This window comes from Setaria italica, chromosome IV (genome assembly GCF_000263155.2).
Source record: "Setaria italica strain Yugu1 chromosome IV, Setaria_italica_v2.0, whole genome shotgun sequence".
NCBI lineage: Eukaryota > Viridiplantae > Streptophyta > Magnoliopsida > Poales > Poaceae > Setaria > Setaria italica.
Genome location: NC_028453.1, coordinates 10,451,312 through 10,477,031, shown reverse-complemented (window position 1 = coordinate 10,477,031; position 25,720 = coordinate 10,451,312). Strand labels below are relative to the sequence as shown.

The 25,720-nt window shown below is 49.3% G+C and overlaps 3 protein-coding genes across 3 annotated transcripts; all 3 read left to right on the top strand.

The window, feature by feature from the left end:
* The first annotated feature begins 9,293 nt into the window (after window positions 1–9,293).
* Window positions 9,294–11,674, top strand: LOC101772686 (probable peroxygenase 4). Its single transcript, XM_004965094.3, has 6 exons — window positions 9,294–9,555; window positions 9,688–9,801; window positions 10,608–10,693; window positions 10,797–10,891; window positions 11,007–11,132; window positions 11,365–11,674. Exons 1-6 carry the CDS (start codon window positions 9,309–9,311, stop codon window positions 11,513–11,515), a joined length of 819 nt encoding a protein of 272 aa, XP_004965151.1. The 5' UTR covers window positions 9,294–9,308; the 3' UTR covers window positions 11,516–11,674.
* Window positions 11,675–11,695: 21 nt separating this feature from the next.
* Window positions 11,696–13,185, top strand: LOC111257127. The gene is made up of 2 exons (XM_022826217.1): window positions 11,696–11,821; window positions 12,159–13,185. The coding sequence occupies exons 1-2, from the start codon at window positions 11,779–11,781 to the stop codon at window positions 12,974–12,976; spliced, it is 861 nt and encodes a 286-aa protein (XP_022681952.1). The 5' UTR covers window positions 11,696–11,778; the 3' UTR covers window positions 12,977–13,185.
* Window positions 13,186–16,294: 3,109 nt separating this feature from the next.
* On the top strand, window positions 16,295–20,030 carry LOC101772279 (cysteine-rich repeat secretory protein 12). The gene is made up of 3 exons (XM_004965093.3): window positions 16,295–17,273; window positions 19,282–19,383; window positions 19,508–20,030. The coding sequence occupies exons 1-3, from the start codon at window positions 16,412–16,414 to the stop codon at window positions 19,516–19,518; spliced, it is 975 nt and encodes a 324-aa protein (XP_004965150.1). The 5' UTR covers window positions 16,295–16,411; the 3' UTR covers window positions 19,519–20,030.
* The last annotated feature ends 5,690 nt before the right edge of the window (window positions 20,031–25,720 follow it).

The window sequence follows — 25,720 nt, the reverse complement described above, 5'->3', positions numbered from 1 at the left end:
CACCCCTCACAGGTACGGACTACTTGGGTAGCGTCGACAACCGCTGTCGGCCAGTAGAAGCCTTGCCGGAAGGCGTTGCCGACGAGGGTCCTTGGCGCAGCGTGGTGGCCGCAGGCTCCGGCGTGGATGTCCTGGATCAGTGCCTTTCCCTGCTCGACCGGGATGCAGCGCTGGAGGATGCCGGTGTGGCTTCTCTTGTAGAGCTCCTGATCGATGATGGTGAAGGATTTGGCGCGGCGTGCGATTCTACGGGCTTCCGTCTTGTTCGCCGGGAGCGCGTCACGGACGAGGTAATCGAGGTACGGGGCTCTCCAGTCGGCTGGGGGGTCAGGTCCCGCCGCGGGCTCTGCCGCGATTTCCATGACCATGGGGCCGGAGGGGTCGGCTTCCGGGGCTGAATCGGGGGAAGCGGTGCCGACCCCGTCGGTGCTGGCGTCAAGGCCTGGGACGGGTGGCGCGCTACCGACCTCCCCCAGGTCGGGGTCCGACCCCGGGGGCGGGGGTGCTTCGCCGACCCTCGCTGGCTCTGGATGACGGATTGAAGGCTTGAACTGGTCGCTGACGAAAACGCCGTCGGGGGCGGGCATTCGGCCGGACGCTGCCTTCGCCAGCTCGTCGGCGGCTTCATTGAAGCGCCTTGCGATGTGGTTGAGCTCCAGCCCATCGAACTTGTCTTCAAGCTTGCGAACCTCGTTGCAGTAGGCTGCCATCTTGGGGTCGTGGCAGCTCCACTCCTTCATTACTTGCTCGACGACTAGCTGGAGTCCCCCCGGATGTCTAGCCGACGGATGCCCAGCTCGATGGCGATGCGCAGCCCGTTGAGGAGGGCCTCGTACTCGGCGACATTGTTGGATGCAGGAAAGTGGAGGCGGATCATGTACCTGATGCACACGCCTAGAGGTGAGACGAAGACGAGACCCGCTCCGGCACGGGCCCTCATCAACGATCCATCGAAGTACATCGTCCAGTACTCCTGCTTCTCCGGCGCTGATGGTGTCTGGATCTCCGTCCACTCTGCTACGAAATCGGCGAGTACCTGGGACTTGATGGCGGTGTGGGGGGCATAGGTGATGCCCTGGTCCATGAGCTCGAGCGCCCACTTCGCGATCCGTCCCGTGGCATCCTGGTTTCGGATTACCTCGCCTAGCGGGAACGACGAAACAACCGTCATCGGGTGGGAGGTGAAGTAGTGGCGCAGCTTCCTCTTCGTGATGAGGACGGTGTAGATGAGCTTCTGGATCTGCGGGTAACGCATCTTGGACTCGGACAAGACCTCGCTAATGAAATACACCGGGCGTTGCACCTTGAGAGCGTGTCCCTCCTCTTCTCGTTCCACCACCAGGGCCGCGCTAACCACCTGGGTGGTCGCCGCGATGTAGAGCAGGAGGGGCTCGTTGTCGGCCGGGGGGACCAGGATCGGGGCCTTCGTCAGGAGGTCCTTGAGCCAGTCAAGTGCCTCTTGGGCCTCGCCGGTCCATTCGAAGCGGTCAGTCTTCTTCAGGAGTCGATAGAGAGGAAGCCCCCGCTCGCCAAGGCGCGAGATGAAGCGGCTCAGGGCCGCTAAGCATCCTGTGATGCGATGGACTCCCTTTATGTTCCGGATTGGCCCCATGTCACTGATGGCAGCTATCTTCTCTGGATTGGCTTCGATGCCGCGCACGGAGACGATGAAGCCTAACAGCATGCCCCTTGGAACTCCGAACAAACATTTTTTGGGATTGAGCTTAATACGCTTATCCCTCAGCCTTTCGAAGGCTAGCTCAAGATCGGGGACGAGCTGGTCACCCCTCTTGGATTTGACTACGATATTGTCAACGTAAGCCTCAACGGTCCGCCCGATGAGGTCCCCGAAACACTTCAGCATGCATCGCTGGAACGTAGCCCCCGCGTTTTTGAGGCTGAATGGCATCTTAACGTAGCAGTAGGGGCCGAAGGGGTGATGAAAGAGGTGGCGAGCTGGTCGCACTTTTTTCGTCACGATCTGATGGTAGCCGGAATACGCGTCAAGGAAGCTAAGGGTTTCGCACGCGGCGGTTGAGTCGACTATTTGATCTATGCGTGGCAAAGGAAACGGATCCTTCGGACACGCCTTGTTTAGACCGGTATAATCAACACACATCCTCCATTTCCCATTCTTTTTTCGTACAAGAATAGGGTTAGCTAGCCACTCGGGGTGGTACACTTCCTTGATGAATCTGGCCGTCAAAAGCTTCTGGAGCTCCTCGCCGATGGCCTTGCGCCTCTCCTCGTCGAAGCAGCGCAGTCCTTGCTTCACTGGCTTGGAGCCAACCTTGATGTTCAAGGAGTGCTCGGCGACTTCTCTCGGAATGCTGGGCATGTCCAAGGGCTTCCACGCAAAGACGTCGCTGTTTGCGCGGAGGAAGTCGACGAGCGCGCTTTCCTATTTGGGGGATAGGGTAGCGCTGATCCGCACGGTCCTGCCGTCGGACCTGCTGGGATTGAGGAGGACCTCCTTGATGCCTTCGGCGGGCTCAAAGGAGGTGGCCGACTGCTTGGAGTCGGGCTGGTCCTCGACGCCGTCCGTGAGCCGGACCGCCGGATTGCCCGTGATGGCGATGGCTGCGGCGTACTCACAGCATTCCACGTCGCACTCATACGCCTTCTGGAAAGACGTGCCAACGGTTATGACCCCGTTGGGCCCCGGCAGCTTGAGCTTGAGGTAGGTGTAGTTGGGGATGGCCATGAACTTCGCGTAGCATGGCCGCGCCAAGATAGCATGGTAGGTTCCGCGAAACCCTACCACCTCGAAGGTAAGGACCTCCATCCTGTAGTTGGAGGGGGTCCCAAAGGTGACGGGCAAGTCGATTTGCCCGAGAGGCATCGCCTGTTTTCCCGGTACGACACCGTGGAACGGCGCCTTGCTAGGACGGAGGCGGGAGCGGTCAATCGCCATGGCGTCGAGGGTCTCGGCGTAGAGGATGTTGAGGCTGCTGCCTCCATCCATGAGGACCTTGGTGAGGCGCGTCGTGCCGACGATGGGGTCAACGACGAGGGGGTAGCGTCCTGGATGCCGGACGCGTCCAGGGTGGTCGGACCGATCGAAGGTGATGGCCGGTCCCGACCAGTCGAGGAAGGCCGGCGTTGCCGGCTCGGCCGCGTAGACCTCTCGGCGCTCCAGCTTCTGCTGGCGCTTGGAGTCGTACGCTGCCGAGCCGCCGAAGATCATGAAGCAGCCGTCCACCTTGGGAAAGCCATCTTCCTTCTCTTTGTCACCCTTCTTCTCCTCATCAGGCTTCTGCTTCCGGTCGCCCTTTACTGGATGGCCTACAAAGTACCTCTTCATGAGGTTGCAATCTTTGTAGGCGTGCTTCGCGGGGAACTCGTGGTTCCGGCACGGTCCCTCAAGCAGCTTGTCGAAGAAGCCAGGAGTGCCCTCGGGGGGCGGCCGCCCTCGCTTGCGCTCGACAGCGGCCACGAGGGGAGCCTCGCGCCGCTGTTTGCCCTTCTTCTTCTGCTGGCAGTTGGAGGTGCCTTCGTCAACATCCTCCTCCCGCTTCGCCTTGCCTTTGGAGCGGTCGAAGATTGCTCCAACAGCCTCTTCGCCCGAGGTGCAGCTGGTGGCAATGTTGAGGAGCTCCTCCGTGGTTCGCGGGCCTCGGCGCCCTAGCTCGTGGACGAGGGGCCGGCAGGAGGTTCCTGCTAGGAAAGCCCCTATGACATCAGCGTCCGCGACGTTGGAGAGCTCAGTGCGCTTCCTGGAGAAGCGCCGGATGTAATCCCGGACGGACTCGTCCGCTCCCTGGCGACAGCTCCGGAGATCCCCGGAGTTGCCGGGGCGCGTGTACGTGCCCTGGAAGTTTCCTATGAAAAACTCCTTCAGGTCGTTCCAGCAGCGGATCCGTCCCGAAGGGATATGTTCCAGCCAAGCTCCTGTTGAGTCGGCCAGGAAGAGTGGTAGGTTGCGGATGATGAATAGGTCATCGTCCGCCCCGCCGTCTTGACATGCAAGCCGGTAGTCACTGAGCCAAACCCCAGGGTTCGTCTCCCCTGAGTATTTGGCTACATTTGTTCAGGATGCGCGCAGAGAAGGCCCGGGGCCCAGCTGGGCCGGCGCTCGGGCTGCGGTCTTCCCCGCTATCGTAGTGCCCGCCGCGGTGAACGTGGTAGCCACGATCTACCCCGTCCTCCCTGTCCGCGCGGGAGCGCCTCCGCGCGTTCAGGGTGTCGGGGGCGTCGCGGACGGGGCCAACGCGCTGATGAACAGATCGAGCCCCGCCTCCCACGGGTGGTGGTGTCCGCCAGGCGGACGCGGCCTGGTTTGCCCTAGGAGGGGGCTGGTGGACAGACTCCCCCCGTCTCTTCGGGGGCGCATCGGGCGTCGCCCTGCTGGCATTCTGCCCGCGTCGCCGGGACGTGGAACTTTCCGCCTGCTGGACGGCGGCGCATTCAAGCAAGTCGCGCATCTCTTGGCGTGCCCATCGCTCCTCGGGCGTCGCCGGCTCGTGGAGTTGCCGGAGCAAGGCCGCCGCAGCCGCGACATTTTGGCTGGCGCGGGCGAAGAGCTGTGGACGCTCTTCGTCCGCGCAAATGCGCTGCTGGACGTCGCGCTCCCGCTGTCGTGCTCCGCCTTCGTGATGGGGACACTCGACCTCTTGGCGGGACGTTGCGCGCGCCTCTGGCTGCTGAGAGCGCTCCGGGGCCCTTGGTAGGGCTCCGGTCGTAGCCGCGGCGCGCGGGGGGGAGTCCTCTGTCTCCCCTCGACGCCACTGTCGTTGGACCCCTCGGAGTGCACGTCGGCCATGAAGCACTCACGCGAGGGGCGGGGGCTCCTGTTGCTGGAGCCGACGTTGGAGATCGTCCTCGCCACGCCTGCGAGCTCGTTGCTCGCGGGCGACACGGACATGGACCGCGTCAGGAGGCGACCGTAAGTCTCCATGGCGTTGCGTAGCCCGAAGAGCCGACCACCTAGGAAGGATCCTCCGGCGCTCGCCCGGCCGCTCGCCGCTGTCCCGGCGGCGGGGCCAAGGATGGCGGGACGAGCGGACAAGACGAGGATAGGGATCAGCTCGATCCCTTCCCCGGTGGCGAGGAAGTCCAGGCTCCCGAAGCGGATCAGGGAGCCCAGAGTGAAGCTCATATCGTGATTGGCCATCTAAAGCCGGAGATGTACGCGCAAAGGTCCCCTACCTGGCGCGCCAACTGTCGTTGTCAAGATTTGCGGATCAAGACTTAGACTAGTAAATTTCTTTTATGCGCGTAAGGCTTCAGATGGTGGCGTGGGAGACACGGGGTTAGACTAGTTCGAGCAAAAGAGGCCCTACGTCCAGTATCGAGGATGCTCGTGTTGCCCACGCGGGGTTCTGTAGTAGGGGTTACAGGTGGGCGAGAGAGGGAACTGATCCCAGGTCTCTTGTGTGCTTGTGCTCTAAGGGAATGTAAGAATGTGCTGTTGGCTTGAGGAAAAAAGTCTAAGCCTCCCCTCTCTAGCCCCCGACGCTCCTTTTATATCGTAAGGAGACCGCCGGGGTTACAGGTGAGACGGGTGTGGAAGACAGTAAAGAGTTAAACATAGCTGGGTAAAAAATACAACACGAAGGGAGGAACCAAGTTCCTAGGTTCCCGGCGTCCTCGCCGGCCTTCGACGTCTGCCGACGCGTATGCTGGAGGAGGGTGGCGGCGCGCCAACTGTCGTTGCGCCCTGTCGATGACCTCCTTGGTGGCTGTAGCCGCCGGGTCATGATGAGGGCGTTTCATCGTGACTCGGGTGCCCGTTGGGGGAGGCGGCGGATCCCGCCATCCTGCTGATGGCTCGCGGAGAACGGACATCACATCTCTGCTGCCGGGCACGCGGGGCACGAGAACGGGCGAGACTTCCCTCTGCTCCGGGCGGCGCAGGCCATGAGTGCCTTGCGGCGAATGGAGGGGGGCCGCAGATACTGTAGCTTGTACAGTGCGGCCATGCATGGGTACTTGCAGCAGGTTGCATGAGGAGCGCGGTCATCCTTCTTCCTGACAGACCTGCGGTGCATTTATGGCGAGATCGACAGGGGGACCCACGAGATCGTTATCCTGATCCTCCAGTCCGCGCCCGAGGGGAATATCCGTCTCGTGGACCCGAGTGAGTCCGACGCCCGCGTCCAGGGTTGGGCGAGGTGGAACCTTGCGGCGAGGGGTCGGGCGCTCCCGACCCCGGGACCGCGGTCGGGCGAGGCGGAACCTTGCGGCGAGAGGTCGAGCGCTCCCGACCCTGGGACCGCGGTCGGGCGAGGCGGAGTCCCTCCATCGAGAGGTTGGGGTTGTCCGACCCCGGGGCCCTGGGTCGGGCGAGACGGAGTGGAGTGTTCTCTGCCTTCAATGGGTCGGATGTAATCGTAATTACCGCAGGTGGGCCTAGGCCTTTATGACTGTCGCTTTGAGCGGCATTGGGAGGTCGTTAATATTTCCCCCCAACAGTACGGCATCGTCCAGAACCATGGGGCATTGTATCCAAAGGAAGTGGGCCCTGGCCATGTGCCTGGAGATTGATGGGGACGGCTGACATGTGTGGACTTAGTGTGGTACGCATGTGTCGTGAGTTTAGGTTCACCTTGCTTAATAAACTTGATTTGAATCGTCTGCCTCTCACAGTTTGGGACTACTTGATCACTCTGCACATAGTAAGAAGTGGAACAAAGGATGATGATTAATACTGATGCTTGATTAATTTTTCTTGTTCACATGCTTGCTTAGAATAAGCGCTTACTTAGAATGGATGATAACCTAGAATTTGTTGCTGAAACTTGAATGTAAGGATCCACTTTAGACGCTTTTGGTAAAAACAAGCCCCTCAACCAAAAAGCCTTGCATGTCTAGAAGTCAGTGGATTAGATACTACCTGATGAGTAAGTCTTGTTGAGTATTAGTATACTCAACCTTGCTTGTGGCTATGTTTTCAGGTAATGTCGATTTTGAAGAAATGGTAGCCAGTTTGATTTGGCCGACCCAACTTCCTCTAGGTTGGACGGTCAAGTGGAACCCATCCCCAGTCGGCGAGGATCATTGATGTCATGGCAGGCTTCACCATGGCATTATTGTATCGATGCTAGACTTCCGGTTTAATTTCCGCTACTTGAACTCTGAAAACTCTACCTTTATGCATTTTGAACTATTGTGTTGTAATAATTGAAGTTGGGACCTGTATTAATCTATCTGGATTGTTTAATCTCTGTACTCACCTTCGTGTGAGTATGGTTTATTTCGATCTGAGATAATTTTTAACTTGATTAAAGTGCTGCTCGCATATGAGGTGAAGTTGAATACACTTTAGCCGAGTTAATTTGGGTGGTTCTGCCACAATATGTGTACACAATCACCATCAAAATAAAATCTATGTTTTCTTTCCAACCAAGCGTGTTTTGTGAAAAAAATATTTATAAATTTGTCTAGTAATTAAAAGGCTAAATCAAATAAACATCAAGAGATTAACAAACAAATCAAAGTGTTGAGATGCAAAAACATCACAAATTTAGCTAAGTGTGAAAACACCCCTAAAGGGTGCTCATTTGGGGCAGAAAATAAAAGTAGATTTTACATAAGAACTCAAGTTTTGGCCAATATAAAACTGGTAGATCTCTTCAAATTGAACAAGTTCTATAATTAGCACTTTTCCTGATTTTGAGTGGAAGGTGCTCAAAAACTGGGTTAAAGTTTGGTCAAATTCAAATCAAATTCAGAAACAGCTTTGATCCGCGTTCTACATAAGTTCACACAATTTTATCTCCAAATCCAGCAAGTATTTCAACTATTGGCCTTTGTAGAATTTGGAGCTCATAGTTTGGTCTCAAACTTTTGTATATGAAGTTTTCCTCGTGCAGTTCAAATTTTGAGAGGAAAACCGGTGCAACGGATCCACCCTCGCACGACACCTGGAATGCCATGTGCGCCAGAGCGCGATCACCACCGCGCGGCGAACTCACCGGAGCCACGTGGCGCCATGGCCCTGGCTCCACTGTTTCGCCCAACCGCTGGCCACGCTGTGACAGCACAAGGTGCAGCTCTGGCTAACCCGCACGCGCCCGATCCTTCCCCTGGCACGCCATATCCAGGCCGGCAAACCGCCGCCCGCGTGCCACGCCGTGCGCCGGTGCACGCCGGCCAACCCCGCGCATCTGCTGCCTGCCCACCACTGCCAGTCCACTGCCGGTCGCGCCAATGAGCAGAAGGACGCGCCTGGACGTCGCCTCCTTATCTCTCCCCTTTGCCGGCTATAAAAGCCCCTGCCCCTGCCCGCTGGCCACCCACACCTGAAGCTCCACCACTCGCCTTTGACACCGCCTAGTCGAGCCCCTACCTCCGAGCACCACCGTCGCCACCCAAGCCCTTCAGCACCTCGCCCAACCCTCGCTGCACCTTCCCCGCCCCACAGCCGGCCTCCGCCGCTGCCGCCCTCACCGGAGTCCGAGCTGGAGCGCCGCGCCCCAGCTGCACCTTGTTGTTGCATGCAGGGGCGCGTAGGTCGAGCGCCATCGGAACGATTTGGCATTTGGCGTGACCTACATGCAGCAAGGACTTTTGGTTTCAGCATCAAAGGCATGCAGGAGCAACCTATGGCTATGTCACTATGTGTTGTAACTTGACATTTGAATCTTTATTCTGTTTTGTCGTGTGCGATGGCTGATGGCTTTATTCCATGATCCATGCATTTTGCGCGTGGGCATTTGTATAATATGACCAGCGACTATAGTGATTGGCGCCTGACCTTCGCAGTACTACGTTTGTACACTCTCCAACTGACGGGATTAGCCGTACGTACTTTTCCCATATCTCTGATGGCACGCGCGGTTGTTGTCATCGTGAATTCGTGACTCCAGTCAGCACTCAGCAGAGAACGATTTCTCAATGCAAAGTCGTAACATATAACTTTGAGTTTGGTAGCAAGTACAATATTAATTGTAGCATCATTCATACCTAAGGTGCTCAATTTTAGTGGCTAATAATAGCAAAAATCGGTCCATTACTTCTATCACCTCTCATCTTACACTAATACTTATGTTACTTATTATATGTTGTACGTCAATAAGCAGACATGACGATGCAAGATCATTTTACCCCCTAGTTTGTGTTTTTTTATATCCAGTCACCAGTTTTCCTGCTCCAAGGTTGTTAACCGGCTAGTAGAATTACACGTCGACTAAAAGAAAAATAAGATGCAGATACATTCTCCCGTCTTCCTCCAATCCTGACTTGGTTCTAGTTTCTGCCAAGCGCCCACAAGGACCACCACAAAACCGATAGGCACACATGTGGCTTCAACTTGTTCCGTCTTAGTTTTGTATATCCTCTTTCACAACAATTATTCCGAATTCGAAATGTCTGCATCAATCATAAACGAGCCAAGGACTAGTACCTACTACGAGGATGGCCTCTGCTCCATTGCTAGTTCTTCTGGGAGCTACTTAAGCAGAGCCATGGAATGCTATACCTTCTGTGAGGTGCACTCCCACAGTCACACATCTGGAGAAGAAGGAATAAGTGGTGGTAAACTGGTGATGGCGGGTCGGCAACGATTGCCGGCAGCAGCAGTGTCTGCTCTCCTGCTTCTGTGGATATTCAGCTGTAAGTTCTACAATAACTATGTGATTCTATATATATTTAATTTTCTTGTTTGTTCTAGAAGAACTAGGGGGCAAAATACTGCATAACGGTTTTCAGTTTTTCTCATTTGCAATTTTTATTGTGTTATGTAAGGTGATCATGTGGAGGCAAGCATTGATTTTGCAAACATGACTGCACTGGAAAAGCATGTTGAATTTTTTGACCGGGATAAGGATGGCATTATTACAGCTTCGGAGATCTTTGAAGGTGACTGGTTAAAGTACTAGCCATTTATGGATATACAAAAAAATTTAAAAAGCTTGTGCTAGTTAAATTTGAAAGATGAAGAGGACTCAATTTAGTGCTTAAATCATACGTACATGATATCGATTATGACCTTCGTGTTTTTCTATCATATATTTTTCTAGCGGCTCCTAGTTTCCTATAGCTTCTGTGTTGATTTTCTTTTGCTGTCAGGTTTTTCTTGTCGTAATTAAAAGTGACAAGGTATTTTGCATTATCACTTGGCACAAAATTAGCATATATTAACTAACTATACTTTCCACTACCCCCCCAAAAAAAAACCAATTCGTTTTTCACATACATTCCTACGCCATTCTTCTTATCCACGTTTGGTCCTTGTCATGGAAAGTTTTCTATCAAAATTGTTGATGAGCAAGTGTATTTATTGACACAAATGTTCCAATTAAACACAAAATCAGATAAAGCATACCCTCTTCATGCCATATGTAGCTACTTGTAGGTCTATTCCAAGTCAAATATTTTTAATCTTTGACTATAAATAGAAAAAAAGATTATAAAGATTGATAACATAAAATTGATGTTAGCATATTCATCATGAAACAAACAACTATCATAACGAATAACTTTTTCTATCTGAAATAAATTGTTTTTAGAGATATTGTTGGTCAAGATAAAATTATTTAACTTAATTAGTACAAACCTAAATAAATTAGTTATGTTCTGAGATAGAGGGAATATGTTGTTAACAGTGTAATTACTGTGTAAATTTTTTTTTGTCATACTTTGAGAACTCGCAACTTGGGCTGCAGGATATGTTGCAATTGGATGTGATGCTGCATTTGCCAGAGCTTCAGCTGCATCCATTAGTGCCGGTGTTGGTCCTATTACAAGCCCTGTAAAGCCCCCTTCTCTCTCTCATGTGAACGAATGAGTTTGATATGTTGATTCACACATAAGAAACTAACTTTTTTTCCTCTGACGTTTTCAATTCAATGCAGGTTGAAGCACCACTGCCTCACTTATCAATATACATAGAGTATATCCATAGAGCAATGCATGGAAGTGATACAGGAGCATATGATGCTAAAGGAAGGTAACTCAGATATACCTGTAAATGGCACCTATACATATATTTGTTAAATTTTATGTTTTCTTCAATTTTGTTGAAATCCACCTGCATGCTAAACATACGAAACGTCTGTACGTAGGTTTGTTCCAGAAAAATTTGAAGAAATTTTCACGAAGCATGCAAAGGTCAGACCAGATGCGTTAACATCCATGGAGATTGAGGAGATGATTCTAGCAAATCGTGATCCATTAGACCCTCAGTCATGGTAATTTTTTAATATACATTGATTATTAATTACTGTTGTGTTGCAGTAAATTCCTGAGTATTTTTTACTAGAAAGAAACAGTAGGGTCTTCATCTAACACCACTCTCATACAAAGGGGTGATATAGCTAGATTTGATAGATGGCTGGCTCCTTTATTTATATGTCACTTAGCAAAAGTGAAAACGTCAAGATTTTCTCAATTTATCTAAAATTTCTTTCCCTATAAAAACAGGGGTGCACCTGAAGGGGAATGGGGACTAATATACAAGCTTGCAAGTGATAAGCAAGGATTTCTTCACAAGGATAGTGCAAGAGGTATATACGATGGCAGTGTTTTCTACATGTTGGAGGAACAGAGGACATCTTCACGAAGTGATATGTGATGAAGTTCAGCATTCAGACACAACACATTATGTATGAAAAGTATGCAAAATCCAATAATGTGTACTAGAACGTTATACACAATTTTTAATAGTATTTGAAACAAAATTCGTTCACTGTGCAACGTTAGTTATGTGATGAAGTTCAGCTAGTTATGTGAAGTCTTCCAACTCATAGTTCATAATACACAATGGCTGCGAGGCTCTGCAAGACGATTGTTTAACTTGAGGCTGCACTATGTCCGTGTGAAAGGGCGGGATCGCCGATGGAGGAGCCGCGCGGCCACACCATGATGCTTCTCAGAAGATGTATGATACAGAGCTGTGACCAAAAAAATCTTTCTTTGTTCAGACTTGAGACACACGTTGTGAGCGTCACTAATCACTACATATACACTCACTACCTTGCTTGTTTCCTATTTGTAGCCTGGAACATGAGTTAGTTTGACTTAGGTCCTGTTTGGGAGGAGGGGGGCTAAAATTTAGTCTGGGGCTAAAATTTAGCCCCCTCAAATGGAGTGCTAAACTTTAACACTATGAGGTGTTTGGGTGGGAGACTAAACTTTAACACTTTGGTTGCCAAAAGACTCTTTTGCTCTCGTTTACCTCCTCTCCTTTACCCCTCCCTTCCTCTTCCACCGGCTAGGTGCTACATCTGCTCCTTCCCGAAGCGCGGCCGGACACCAGAGTGGAGGCCGCGGAGCCGGTGGAGGCGGGGTCGGGCGGGGCTGGCCGGAGGCGCCCGCCAAGCTGAGCCGCAGCAGCCGCCGCCATCTGCTCCTGCCAGGCTACCCTCCCTCGATGATGCAAATCAAGCTTGAGCGGGGACGATGCGAGCGGCCACCTCCTCCCTCGGTGAGAACCCACATCACTACCCTCTCCTCCCTCAGTTGCTCGTTGTCGAAAGCATGTTGTGGCGCCACAGCCGGAGGAGGCGACGGCTTCGCGGCCATCTCGCTCCTGCACCCGCCGCTCCCCACCGCCACGCCCGCCGCCGCGGGGCCGGGCGCGCAGGAGCCGCTCAACTCGCGCGTCGATGGTAGCAGCAACAACAACTCGAGGAGCTTCTGCGTCGAGATCGGCAGCGTGAGCAACCGCCGCTCCTCCGCCGCGGGTGACGACCTCCGCACCTACTCGCTGGGCTCCTTCGACTACCGCGTTGACGAGGAGGTCCAGGCCGTGGTGTCCCACATCACTTGCCCCGCGGTCTCGGCAGCGGCGGCCAAGTCGGCGACCCCCGTCGAGGCGCTGGCGGAAGCGGCGGGGTCCAGCGGGTGGCGGGCGGATGCGGCGTGGCGGCGGCGGGGCCCAGCCGATGCGGCGGGGTGGCGGCGGCGCGGCGGATGCGGCGGGGACCGGCGGAGGCACTGGCGGTGGGAGCTCGGGCGGAGGCGGCGCGGAGGAGAGAGAGGGGAGGGGGCCAGGGGGAATTGGTCTATGGGGATCACTTTTAGCCCATTTTAGCACACTTGGAGGGGCTAATGGATTATGGGGGCTAAAGTTTAGGCTCCCTGTTTTAGCCCTCCTGTTTAGGAGGAAGGGGCTAAAATCTAGCTAAAATAGGGGGCTAAAGAAACACCCCCTTAGTTTGAAGGCTTACTGCACTGCCACACTTCTTGATTGCTTCACTGCAAATGATTATTGATGTTCTCAGAATGAAATCTGTGTGTTCTGCGTCGTCTAACCTTATACACTCAGCATTTGTGTACACTGTAGAAACAATGGATCGATTTACGACTTTCGTGCTCCAACATTTTCAGTTTCGTCCCCAAGAAGTTCGAGAAGATATTTCAGATGTTCTCTCGCAGTGAGGAGGACACCTTGTCGTGGTTGGAGGTAGAGAAGATGCTCATTGTAAATAGGGACCTTCTTAAACCTTGGACATGGTAAGGCATTTCTCCTGCGCCAGCAATGTATAGTATCTTATCTCTAGTTGTTTTCGCTTTTCACACTTGATTTCTCGAGATTGATAAGTGAAATTGTTTGACCAATTTTATTTGGTGAAGATAACCCCATTAGATCATAGTTTGTGATTTTGGTGATCAAGTGACAACATAGTTATTGGAATTAATGCCTTGTCGAGAATTTGCCTTGTAGGTTTTATAGGTCCCAAGTATATAAATCAAATCATGGCAAGGTCCAAATCATGATATTCAAGCATCCAAGTCATGGTATTCTTAATAATCAAGTCATGGTATTCAAGCATCCAAGCTATGGTATTTTTGTGATCAAGTCATGGTATCTAAGATTATTCTATATGGTATTCAAGCATCCAAATGACAAAGAAAATCCAGTGACAGTATTTTTGGTGTGCAAGTTGTGGCGCTTAAAAGAAAAATGGCACTATCGGATGTTCCGATGGCCTATCTGAGAAGCGCCAGAGCATCCATCGGATTAATTGGTAAAATGGAAAGATAGGAAAAAGAGTCAAGACCACCGGATGCTCCAATGGTAAGTTTTCTAGTAGCGTCGGACGAATTATGGGGTGAAGGAAATAAAAGGAAATAAAACCCTATAGCACCGGATGATCCGATGGTGAGCCAAGGGGAGCCGTCAGACGAAGCCTATTTATTTTGTGAAGTTCCAAGGAGATTTTGGCCAGAAGCTCTTGAGCAGGATGAGCACCATCGGATGAAGCGTCGGATGAATTTTGGATGAGCCAGTGAAAAACTTGGGCAAGGGGAGGCCAACGGCTTAGTTGCACTAGATGTTCTGATGCATGCCAAAACAGACCATCGGAACATCCGATGGTATACTTTAACTAGTCGTTGGAGCAACGACTCTGTGATGCCTTGGCTATTTATACTCCCTCCACTCACCCATTTGAAGTTGATGGAGTGTGCAGGAATTCATTGGAGATCAAGACTCATCAAGAACACATTCAAGCCACCAAAAGTATCTAAGTGATTTATCAAAGGTTTACCACAAGCTTAGAAGTGTGATTAGTGCAAGGTGTGGCTACCTTATGATCGGTTCAAGGAGTGAATCACAGTTGTACAAGGTGTGCTGGCACCTTGGAGTCTTGGTGGCTCGCCGGCAAGTCTTCGACCCTCCGGCTTGGTGTGGAGCGGCGTCGATGACCGTGTGCGGAGGACGTGGAGATCCCTTTCCTTCGTGGAGAAGCTCGTTAATGGAGACGATATCAAGGTGACCGGGAAACTTGGTGTGAGCCTTAGTGGTCGATCCTTTGTGGCAAGTCAAGGGGTGCCTTGGAAGAGACTTGGTGACCGGGAAGCAATAGTCTTGTGTGAGTGCTTAAACAACGTAGACTAGTGGTGGTTTAGTGCTTACCGATACCACGAGATAAATTATCGTATCAAGAGTTTGCTTCCCCTCATCCTAATCTCTCGTTTCCACATTTCATACTTGCAACTTGTGTGCCTTTACTTTTTTAGTGTAGTACCTTGTTAGGATTGGCTCTAGGTTGCAAAACTTGTTTTGGGATGTGAATTTCACACTAAATCAATCTTAATTGCACATCTTGATAGCATGATCTAATTTATGTTTTATGCAAAATTAGTGGAAGTAATAGGTTAAGGTTTTAGGTTTGTCTAATTTACCCCCTCCCTTTTTATGCTCTAGTTTATATTTTATGCAAAATTAGTAGAAGTCATAGGTTAAGGTTTTAGGTTTATCTAATTTATCCCCTTCTTTTTAGATTATGGGTACCGATTCCTTATAGCATCGCGGTGAACCGCCGCCGCCTGCGGTCTAGTAACTAGCGATGTGATGAATATATCGCTGGTTGTAACCATTTTGGTTTTCCAGTTCGGTATCGCCTTGGGCGAAACATTGTTGCACTCGCTCTACTTGAAATAAAACAAGTTACCATCAGCACGTACGCAAGTCCACCGAGAACCTTCTTTTTTTCCCTTCCTTTTGGTTACAGCACTTCGGCGGCCAACGTGCCACACGCCACCTTTTTTTCACCTCTGATCCGTATATGTTATCAGTATACATACGCGCAGGGCCGAATCTAACGTGGGAGCTGGAGGAGCTCCCCTGCAAATTTTTGCTATAGATGAAGAGAAGAAAGAAGAAAAAGGAGGAAGAAGAAGAAGGGAAAGAGATAAGGGAGGATGAGGAAGATGAGCCCTCCCTCCTTTCACAACCTGGATCCGCCACACGTACGAGCCTCGTTCCCTCAACTTCTAGCCGCCAATAATGATGTCAATTTAAAAAATATATATAATCAAATTATTACCTTTTTGTTTCCCTTCGGAACTGGAACCGGAGCATCCAATTCGTTAGCGGTGAAAGCACTTTCTGTCACGGAGAGTATTACAGTCTTATTTTGCTATACTTCTACCTACCGTATGTAAGAAAAAAAAATTCGCTACTCTTGTGCGTACGTGTTCCAACATTTCAATTAGGTTTGTCCCTGAAAATTTCGACAAGACATTCAAAAAGCACTCTCACATCAAGCCGGATGCCTTGGCGTGGTGGGAGATAGAGGAGATGCTCATCGCAAACAAGGACCTTTTTCTGTGAATTTAAGAAAAACCAAATTAAAGCACAATTCCTTTTTTTCGGCCGAACTTGGAAACGGTAGATATCAAACACACAAGGCTGCTAACTATGGGCCGCAACTTGTTGGGCCAAACTGGTCTGGGCTTGCGTAATTCGGCCCACATTCGACGGCAGCCGAAACGCTTCTTTTGGCCCGCTACAAACTAGGACAACGATTAATCAAAAACAAAGGTCCAACCAGTCTTTCCCTTTAGCGGTGGATGAAAAAAATGACACCATTGACACTGAGCTCCATTTATAAACCCTTCAGCCCATCCCTCCACGCTCACAGGTCGTCATTTGCTGCCTCTTCCTCTCGTCCCTCTGAGCCTCGTCTTCCGAAGCTCTGCAGAAGTTACCAAGCACAAGGCCAAGAACAAGCAAGCAAGCATGTCGAAGCTTCTTGCGCCAGCACCGCTCCCCGTGCTCTTGCTTCTCGTGCTGTCCGCGTGCACGACGCCCGCGCGCGGCGGCGACGACTACACGGCGTTCGTGTACGCCGGGTGCTCGCAGGCGCGCTACGACCCCGGGTCGCAGTACGCGGCGGACGTGGACACCACCCTGTCCTCCCTCGTCAACAGCGCCGGCTACACCGCCTACGCCAACTACACCTCACCGTCGGCCGCCACGGGCCTGGCCGGCGTGTACCAGTGCCGCTCCGACCTCCCCGCCGCCGTCTGCGGCGGCTGCGTCAAGTCCGCCGTCTCCAAGGTCTCCTCGCTCTGCAACTCGGCGGCGGGCGCCGCGGTGCAGCTGCGCGCCTGCTTCGTGCGGTACGGGAACGACTCGTTCCTGGGGAAGCAGGACACGACGGTGCTGTTCAAGAAGTGCGGCGGCGAGAGCGCCGGGGACACGGGCGTCGTGGCCATGAGGGACGCCGCGCTCGGCGCGCTCGTGGCCGCCGCGGCGCCCCCCGCCGGCGACGGCTCCTACCGCGCCGGCGCGGCGGGGTACGTGCAGGCCATGTCGCAGTGCGTCGGGGACCTCGGCGCCAAGGCGTGCACCGACTGCGTCTCGGCCGCGTCCTCGCAGCTCAAGGCCGGATGCGGGTACGCCTCCGCCGGGGAGGTGTACCTAGGCAAGTGCTACGCGCGCTTCTGGTCCAATGCCGGCGGCGGCAGCGGCAACGGCGGTGTACCAGCAGTCGGAGGTGGCGCCGGCACCGGCAGTAGCAATGGCGTCGGCGGCGTGGGAGGAGCAAACAATGGATACGCGTACGGCGGGTTCGTGCCAAATACCTATGGCCAGCACGGTAAGCATCAGCATCTCCCTACAATCAATTACATACCATCTTCTCAGCCTACCATCACGCACCTTTTGATCCGTGAATTTTTGTTTCTATTTCACGTGTTTGCTATGGGATTCTATCGTTTCATAGTAAGAGTAAACTTGCTATAGAATAGCCAGTATTATGATAATCTCATGACTCCATGACCTTACCTAGTGACTTGAGAACATTCTTAGGCACTTGCAACATGCATGATCTGGAAAACCGAGTATGTAAAGCTTGGGTACATCAGCCCTGAAGTCTGAAATCTTGTGATCGTGATCAGTGCCTAGCAAGGTTGCTTTGGCCAGTCAGCCGATCGATCCAGTCTTTCTGGCCTTTGATGATTATTGATGAACAGCGTAGATCCTTTCGCTTTCACCGTTATCTCGATCCATGCACCTTCACATCGATTATCGGCACGTAGAATTTCTGAAGAAATAAACCATGTTGCATTGGTCCGTGCGCCACAGCTGGTCCTGAAAATTTGTTGGATCTTGCACACCACAACTGGACCAGCATCAAGTGCTACCCACTAGCACCGCAATACGCGTACGATTCACTTTGTTTACACTAGACAATTACTGGAAATAGTCCTTCTACGTCATCATGTCATGATGGGTGCACGAATTGCATGACTCAGCTCACATCTACTACATTTTCTTTTAGGCGTTCTAGATTTGTAGTTGGAGTATTGTTTAGTACAGTGCCACAGTTTGGCACTTTTCTTCGGATTGTTTAGTTCATGAAATTATATAGTGAGAGATATCTCGAGAAAGGGGAATGCTAGGTATTTTCTTAATTATCATAGCACAATGCAAACCGTGTTCAGGTTTTACATACATGACAAGGCACAGAAACAGGGTGAAGCATGATTTAAACATGACAAGCAACTGAAATCAATTTATTGACATAGATTGCTTTTTCATAATATGAACAAATTTGAGCAGTACTCCCTCCATTTCAAATTATAGGTTGTTTTAGTTTTTTTAGGTAGTGTATGTCTAGATGCATAATAATATCTATGAATCTTGAAAAGCCAAAACAACCGACAATTTGGAACGGAGGGAGTAGACTACACGGTTAGGAAGTGACGTTACAGCTGCATGATCCAAAAAACTTGACTAATATGGCTTACTGCCACCCTCTCTCCCAGCAAATTTTGCTGAGATTAGGGGTTCCAATGTAGCATGTGCAGTAGGAATTTGGCATGCATGGCTGCAGTAATGTGATTGTAGTAGCCGTAGCTCCCACATTTCCTTCAACAACCAGGGTGTCAATTATTAGGGCACCAAACGTTCCGATCTACTTGTCCCTCCACAATTTTTTTTATCACCTAGCATCATATAAACAAACACTTGAGGATTCGGCATTCCGGCTTAACAGAGAATTGTTCTTAGCAACATTGCTGCATTGTACATTTGTATCGAGAACTGGTAATCAGCACAGAAAAGTTCAAAACTAACTTTTTTTTGCAAAAGAAAGTTCAACACTAACTTGTGGTCCGCATGTTCTGTCGTATCACTATAGTATATGCGGTGGTAGATGTATCTAGTTACAATCAGTACGTCCAAACTGTGCAAAGGTATCTAACAGCCAAAGGAGCCCAAAAGGACTTTATTTTTTTCGCCTTTCACTTTCCTTCTGCACTTTTAGCAAGGCTCTGAAGTGGATTCACTTTCCTTGTGTTCTTAACCTTGCTCTGAGCCCCAGCAGTGTATCACAAAGTGCATTCAAAATGATCCAACTTTGTATCATTGGAATCTGAAGCACATAGAGGATATCTCTGGTATCCCACGGTGTCCCAGTAATAGTGTACTGCATCTCAGCCTTTTCTGCTTTTGGGTGTAGCTTTAACCCCCTTTCTACCCTACTTTGCACAAAGCTACAGCTAGATAGGAGTACAATCAAATACATTTCTAGCAAATTAGTTTGAGTTCTTGCTATTAACAGTTTGCTGCTCTTATATCTGTGCCAATATAATGTTCATCAGATGAATCCGGGAAAACCCTCGCCATCATCATCGGCCTTGTGGCGGCGGTCGCCATTGTTATCGTCCTCCTCTCCTTCGTCCGTAGGGCCGGCGGTGTTGGTGGTAAGATCTACACAAGCTCCAGACTGTCAATTCTTGACTGCTGGTGTCCATGGCATTCATTGATCATGTGTGCCTCTTTTACCTCTCAACTTATCGCATTCTTTTTACCTGAAACCATATGCAGGCAAAAGCTAAGAGCATGCAGCGGGATGGTCACGACTTGGCTCCAGATTGGATCGGTCGGTGGCTTTTGCTTGAAAACCGCTTTAGTCCATCTGCCTCTTTATATCTTTTAGGGTCTCTTTTGTCCTGTCATTATCGGCCGAAACAAAGGGAAGCCATGCTGAAACGACGCAAGCTGAAAGGCGCTCGCTGTGCAGGAATGCGAAAGGGAAGATTCCAGCCGCTATCAACTAGTAGTACTAGCTAGCCACCAAGCAAGATAAAATTCACCATAAAAAATAGCATGTGGCCTATACATACTTATATATATACTACAGCGTATTTATTTGTGGGACCCAGCATATGATTCATGTCCAAGTTGATGGGGTGTGGTCATCGATCTCTTACCATTGGTGATGTGTCGAGTTATGATGTATATTATTGTTAATCTCTTTGAAGGTAATTGGCTACTGGAATTTTGTATCCTTGCATTGGGAATAATGAGCATATGATATAGTGATTGGTATTGAAGTTGAGGAGCTTAATCATTTTCAGCTTTTTGTGAGAACGACAACGGTTGCCATCATGAGGATGTTGTACGAAAATGGATGAACTTGTCTTAGTGGGCTGCTTAGTGCTGTTCACATCATTGCTAATGAGTATGGGTAAGTAGGGCATGAAAGTTCATTAGCGGCTGGACGTTAGGAGTTAGTATTTCCTCAAAGGCGTGCTTACGAGTGCATCGGTCGCATTCATTTGTAAGCACTTTAACTACAAAGTCCTTTTTAAAATCCTGCAATGTTTCAAACAACAACTCCAAGTGCCTTTCGCGATGGAAATTATAATTCTCTTGGCATGGAGTATCTGGACAGTCAGAAATGACTATATCTACAATAATGTATCACCCCAACTTTGGAGGGTGCAAAGACCAAGTTTGAGGATGAAATCACTTTGCTTATACATCGTGCTTGGCTAGAATGTTTCGGGGAACCCTGATCTTCTTTTTCTCTCTTTTTTCTCGTACTATTTGTATTGTTGTTTTCTCTTTTAATATATGTAATCAGTAGGGGCTTGCCCCTAATGTTCCTTCAAAAAGAAACTTGAATGACCAATGCAGTTAAACAAGAGTGCATGTACTGGTCGTAAAATAGTGTTCTGGGAGAAGGCGGCAAGGGCAGTTCAAGCTGCCAGAGTCACTAGAATTGGAAGTACGCATGGGTAGGAGACTGGGAGGAAGAGGAAGGCAGTGACGGAACAAGGAAGAAAACTTAGAGGGGGGCGGGAAGAAGGTCAATATTTTCATGGTATATATGGATATAAAAACATGTACAATGTTTTACATCATTTATTTCAATATTTCTGTTCGCATTGTATGATCATAAACATAAAGACCCACAATATCGAGATAACAAAAGCAAGGTATGTATGAATACATGATCCGCTCTCCACGATCATGGTACTCGATCAGACATAATCAACACTCATGTTGTTGACGGTCAAAATTTGCAGAACAGGATGATCAGGTCTCTAAACCGCTCTCCCAACTGGTCAGAATGGTTTGATCAAAGTCCTCAAAATGCAAATTGGACTAAACCATTGTGTATCTCTCGTCGAGTAGATTAGAATGCATATGTAGAATGTCCGATTTAGAGTTCAGATAAGAGAGCTATGATATCAGGAAGATCTGCACCTAAGAAAATTGGTCAAACCAATGTAACACCCCGAGTGGTTAAATTGTAATTAGACTTAATCATCTGCATAAACATGAGCATCATGTCGCGGCATTAGTTTAAACTCCTTCAATTGTTATTTATTGATCAAATGAAACTTTGTCAAGCAACTCAAAATTTTGTTTGTAACTATGCCTCCTTTTATTTTATTTAAATACTTGATGCAAAATGATGAATTTACAGAATTTTTTCTTAATTTTTGGGTGATATGTGCTAGTGACAAAAATTAAGTGAAGTTTCAAATTCAACGGTTTTCCTTTTCAAATTTTGTGCAATCCTTTTTAGCTCTATAGTTGGTTCAAGTTTCATTGTGTTCTCTGTGACTTTATCTTTCAAATGGATATTTTTGGGGGATGATTGGTCAGTAGTAGCTTGCTCTTTTGAAGGAGGAAAAATCTTTTTAGAAATATGGCGCAAGCCCACTTGCCACCATCTCTTTCTTCTCCCTCCTCCCATCCCTCTGCTCTGTCATAGATGGCAGGGGCAGGCACTGCCACGACTGCCACGCTGCTGGACCCTCCACCGCCCGACCTCGCGGTCAATGCACGTGCGCCCGTCAGCACCCGTGCGCACCCATACCGCCGCCGTCCTGTCGCCACCGGCTCCACCGCGCCATACCGCTCACGCCATCCCCGCCACTGCAACGCCTGTCCTCGCCACTGCTGCACCTGTGCTATGCCACTGGTTACCAGGCGATCAATGACCACACCCTCGGCTTTATCTCCTCCCCAAGCTACCAGCCTCACCCTCCCTCTCCCTTTCACTCCACCCCACGGCTAGGACTCCGAGCAAACCAAACCGAGCAAGCTCCTCACACCCGCCGGCCAAATCCACCGCCTCTGCCTCGCCATTTTCCAATCACCGCCGCCCACCACTCCTCAACCCCTCCAGCTACCTCCTCCACCTCTCCTTGCCCTATGCCATGGCCCAAATCGCCAAAAATTAGAGCTCCAGTAGCCGCCATTGCCGCCACCTACCCAAGCTCCACCCCACCATCGAACCTCCCCTCCCGGCTTCCTCTTGCCCCACTAACCCCACAAATGGAGCTATGGTGAGCTCCTGGTGCCTTAGCACTCGCCGCTTCACCTTCTTAGGCTAGTTTTCGCGCTTGTTCGCGAGCTTGCCACCAGCCGTGCGCCGCCGCTGGTCAAGGTAGGGTCTAGGGTTAGAGAGTTGAGGAGAGAGGTAGGAGAGGTGATGCACTTGAACAAGGGGAAGCCCTCAGAGTAGTCATTTGGGTGGGAGATGCCACCACCGCACGTGCATGCGTGCCGGAGGTAGAAGAAGGAGGCGAGGTGTTGTGTGTGAAGAAAATAGAAGTCTAGGGGGTTATGCGTAAAAGGTCTGGGTTTAAGTGTTGACGTGGAAAACTTCAAGGGGCCTAAGTGCTAGATCTAGGGTCTTTAGTGCAAAAGTAAGGGCAGATCCGCTAGGGTAGTTTTGTTCCGAGGACCTATCTGTGAAAGTAACTTTTTCTTCTTCTGATTTAGTTTTATTTGAAAAGGCTGAAACTTTGGAAATCCGTATAAAATTATAGGAAAATGATAAAAATTAGAAATAAATTTTAATGTCTTCCCGATGCTAATATATATCTAGTAAAAATACTTGTTCTTGTGAAATATGTGTTTTTTTTGCTTATTAAAATGCATGTTTTTCAATCTCCTTAGTTTGGAATAAATAGTTCTCGTGCTCATAAAATTCTAATAAATTCACAGTAGTATATACCAGTGTTGAAAACCATTCTGGAAAGTTTGTAGCACCAAACTAATGATAGAACTCTAGTTATAAATCATTCTTCGTATCTATAGTGTAACCATGTTTGATTTTTAATAAATTCTATAGCATCCCAATCAAGCTAAAATTTTTGCAGCAGATTGCTTGTATAAGGGGAAAGCTCCTGTAAATCAGTCATGTTCATATACCAACAGAGGCTTCCTGGATATTTATTCATGTTGAAAGTTAGTTTATTTATTAAAGATACTTGCTGCTAGGATTTGTAGGCCCACAAATTATTCTTTATAGTCTCTATCAGTAGTATATTCATCTCTGAAAAGTTCACTAGCAAAATCTTTATGGTCACGTGCATATGCCTTTTTGTTTAGCCTCTTATGTGGGTTGCTATGGTTTTAGCCATGAGCATGTTTCTTGTGTGGATAGAAATATGTTTTGATGCTCTCCTTTGAATTTTAATCCATATATGATTGAGTTGCTGGACTCTTTACACTTGGGGTTATGCATGCATCATCGCCTTTCAATCAACTCATACATTTGCATTGCTATGTAGATAACCCGCTAGTCGACGGTCTTTATGAATTGATTGCCATGTCCAAGAGTGAACAGCTCGAAGCCTCTCAAGTTGAAGCATCCCAAGACCTGAACCAAAGTTCAGAAGAGCCCAAGGCTAATCTTGAAGGCAAGCCTCAGAGCATAATCCCTAATTTCAAAACTATGCAATTACCTTAAATAAATGTTTACTTTATGCATTAAGTTCCTAGGAGTTGAATGAAACCTTAGTTGCATGATCCCTAGGACTCCCAAGTCAATACTACATGTGTAGGTTGATAAAAGTGCCATGCTTAATTAAGAACGGTAGAAGTCAAGTGATTGCCTGTCGCTTGCGAGACATAAGACCTTTCGATATCTATGGCAAGTTACTTGAGAATGAATCACTAATGAAAGAAAAGTTGGAGATTGGGTGGAGATAGAAATGAACTTGAAGTTATTATTGTGGCTACGCTCCACCTGTGTCGATTAAGGTCCGTTCGTTGTGGCCTTGATGATTGAGTTTGAACTGCACTATACACATGCTGGAAGTAAGAGGTAGTTGAAACTGGTAAAACCTAGTACCTTAGAGCGCGATTGCAGATTGAGTTGGTCATGTTTCCTATTCGTATGCTAGTCAATAATTCACAGCTAGCTCAGGGAGGTACTGGTGGGGATTAGCACTCGAGGGTCGCAGGAGTTCGCAACTGCCATCGTTCTCTAAGGGAACAATTTGCCATATGCGGCTCGACGGAACAAGCATATGCCGTGTGTATAGGTCCACCTTGCAAGGTTAATAAATTGAATCAATTCGCCGCCGCTCTCGGTTAGGAGAACCTTGATCACTACGTCACATCATAGTAAGAAGTGGAATGAAAGGAAATGAGAAATGGTGTTGATGTTGTTATCTAATCAATTGTTTTTTCCACACTAAAAAGTTTTGAAAATGTTGCTCACTTAGAATGGTTAGCTCAACTTTAATTTTGATGCTAAAACTTGAAAGTAAGGATCCACTCTTAGTTGTTTTTTGGCAAAACAAACCCCTCAGCCCAAAACCTTTCATACTAGGAGTCGGTTAAGTATATACCATAGTGAGGTAAGTCTTGCTGAGTATTAATATACTTAGCCTTGCTTTGTTGATTACTTTCAGGTCTTAGTGAAGAAATGATAGAGTTGGTTGCCGATCAACCATGGGATGGCCGTCTTTTACCTGAAGGGTGGTCGGTTGAGTGGTCTTCGGTCTCGCCTTGATGTGGTCACGTGTTGGATGACATGTTGGCGGGCTACTCCTGTTGTCATGTATCTTTATTCGCGCTTTATCGTTAGACTTCCGCTGTGTTTTATTCAAGAACTCTGACTTGTAATCTTTTATGAATTCGAACTCAGTTTGTAAATTAATTAAGAACTCTATGTTTGTAAACTAAAATACCATGTTGTATCATCATGCGTCACCTTTGTGTGAGACTTGTTGCATATAGTTTCGATTGAGGTATTCAGTGGTTGAATTGGGCTTGACCCGACGGACTATCAGATTACACCGTTTCAAGTGCGTGTGACCGGATTAACTATTAAGATGATGGTTAGCGTACTTGAGCTGGTTTAATTTGGGCGGTTCCACCACAATCGGTTTGGCAGGGTGGTCAGACCGATTTGGTCTGTGTAGTCCAAAGTTAGGAATTGTATTTTGACATCGGATTTGTTAGGGTTTCAATTCCTAACGGGGCAAGACCTCCCCATCCTATAAATATAAAGGGCCACAACCGATTGAGGGTATCCAATCAATCACAAATCAATCTATTACTTTTTATCCTTTACTTTTCCTCTTTCCCATCCTTTTCCAACCCCATGTGTTGTTCTTCTCTCGTCTACATTGCATGACGAGGCAACCTAGATGGCCTGCCGAGCCTAGGGCAACCAAGGTGCACCTGCCCCGATGGGGTCCCTCCCGGGCGGGCACTCGTTGGATCTTCACCGAGCTCCCCAGCGAAACCGGTCTGACTGGCCTGTGCAGAGGAGCAGCAAGGAGCCCCTCCGCACGCCGCACGTTCGAGTGCTTTTCGTGTGTTTGCTCTAAAGTTTTGTCAACACATTTTGGTGATTTCACTGGGGATGAAGAATCTGGCCATCATGGTTGATCCATCAAGCCCTAGCAATATGTGGCACACTCGATTTTAAAACAAACCAAGTGCTACCTATATGTATGCCAGGATCTAGTTTCATACATATAGTGACATCATCAGTGA

Bases quoted from the DNA above. Each gene is read 5' to 3' on its own strand.
- LOC101772686 (XM_004965094.3), top strand. From the start codon at position 9,309: ATGTCTGCATCAATCATAAACGAGCCAAGGACTAGTACCTACTACGAG. The intron at 10,892-11,006 runs GTAACTCAGATA...GTCTGTACGTAG, and splicing joins GCATATGATGCTAAAGGAAG to GTTTGTTCCAGAAAAATTTG. The intron at 11,133-11,364 runs GTAATTTTTTAA...CTATAAAAACAG, and splicing joins CCATTAGACCCTCAGTCATG to GGGTGCACCTGAAGGGGAAT.
- LOC111257127 (XM_022826217.1), top strand. From the start codon at position 11,779: ATGGAGGAGCCGCGCGGCCACACCATGATGCTTCTCAGAAGAT. The intron at 11,822-12,158 runs GTATGATACAGA...TCCACCGGCTAG, and splicing joins CATGATGCTTCTCAGAAGAT to GTGCTACATCTGCTCCTTCC.
- LOC101772279 (XM_004965093.3), top strand. From the start codon at position 16,412: ATGTCGAAGCTTCTTGCGCCAGCACCGCTCCCCGTGCTCTTGCTTCTC. The intron at 17,274-19,281 runs GTAAGCATCAGC...AATGTTCATCAG, and splicing joins AAATACCTATGGCCAGCACG to ATGAATCCGGGAAAACCCTC.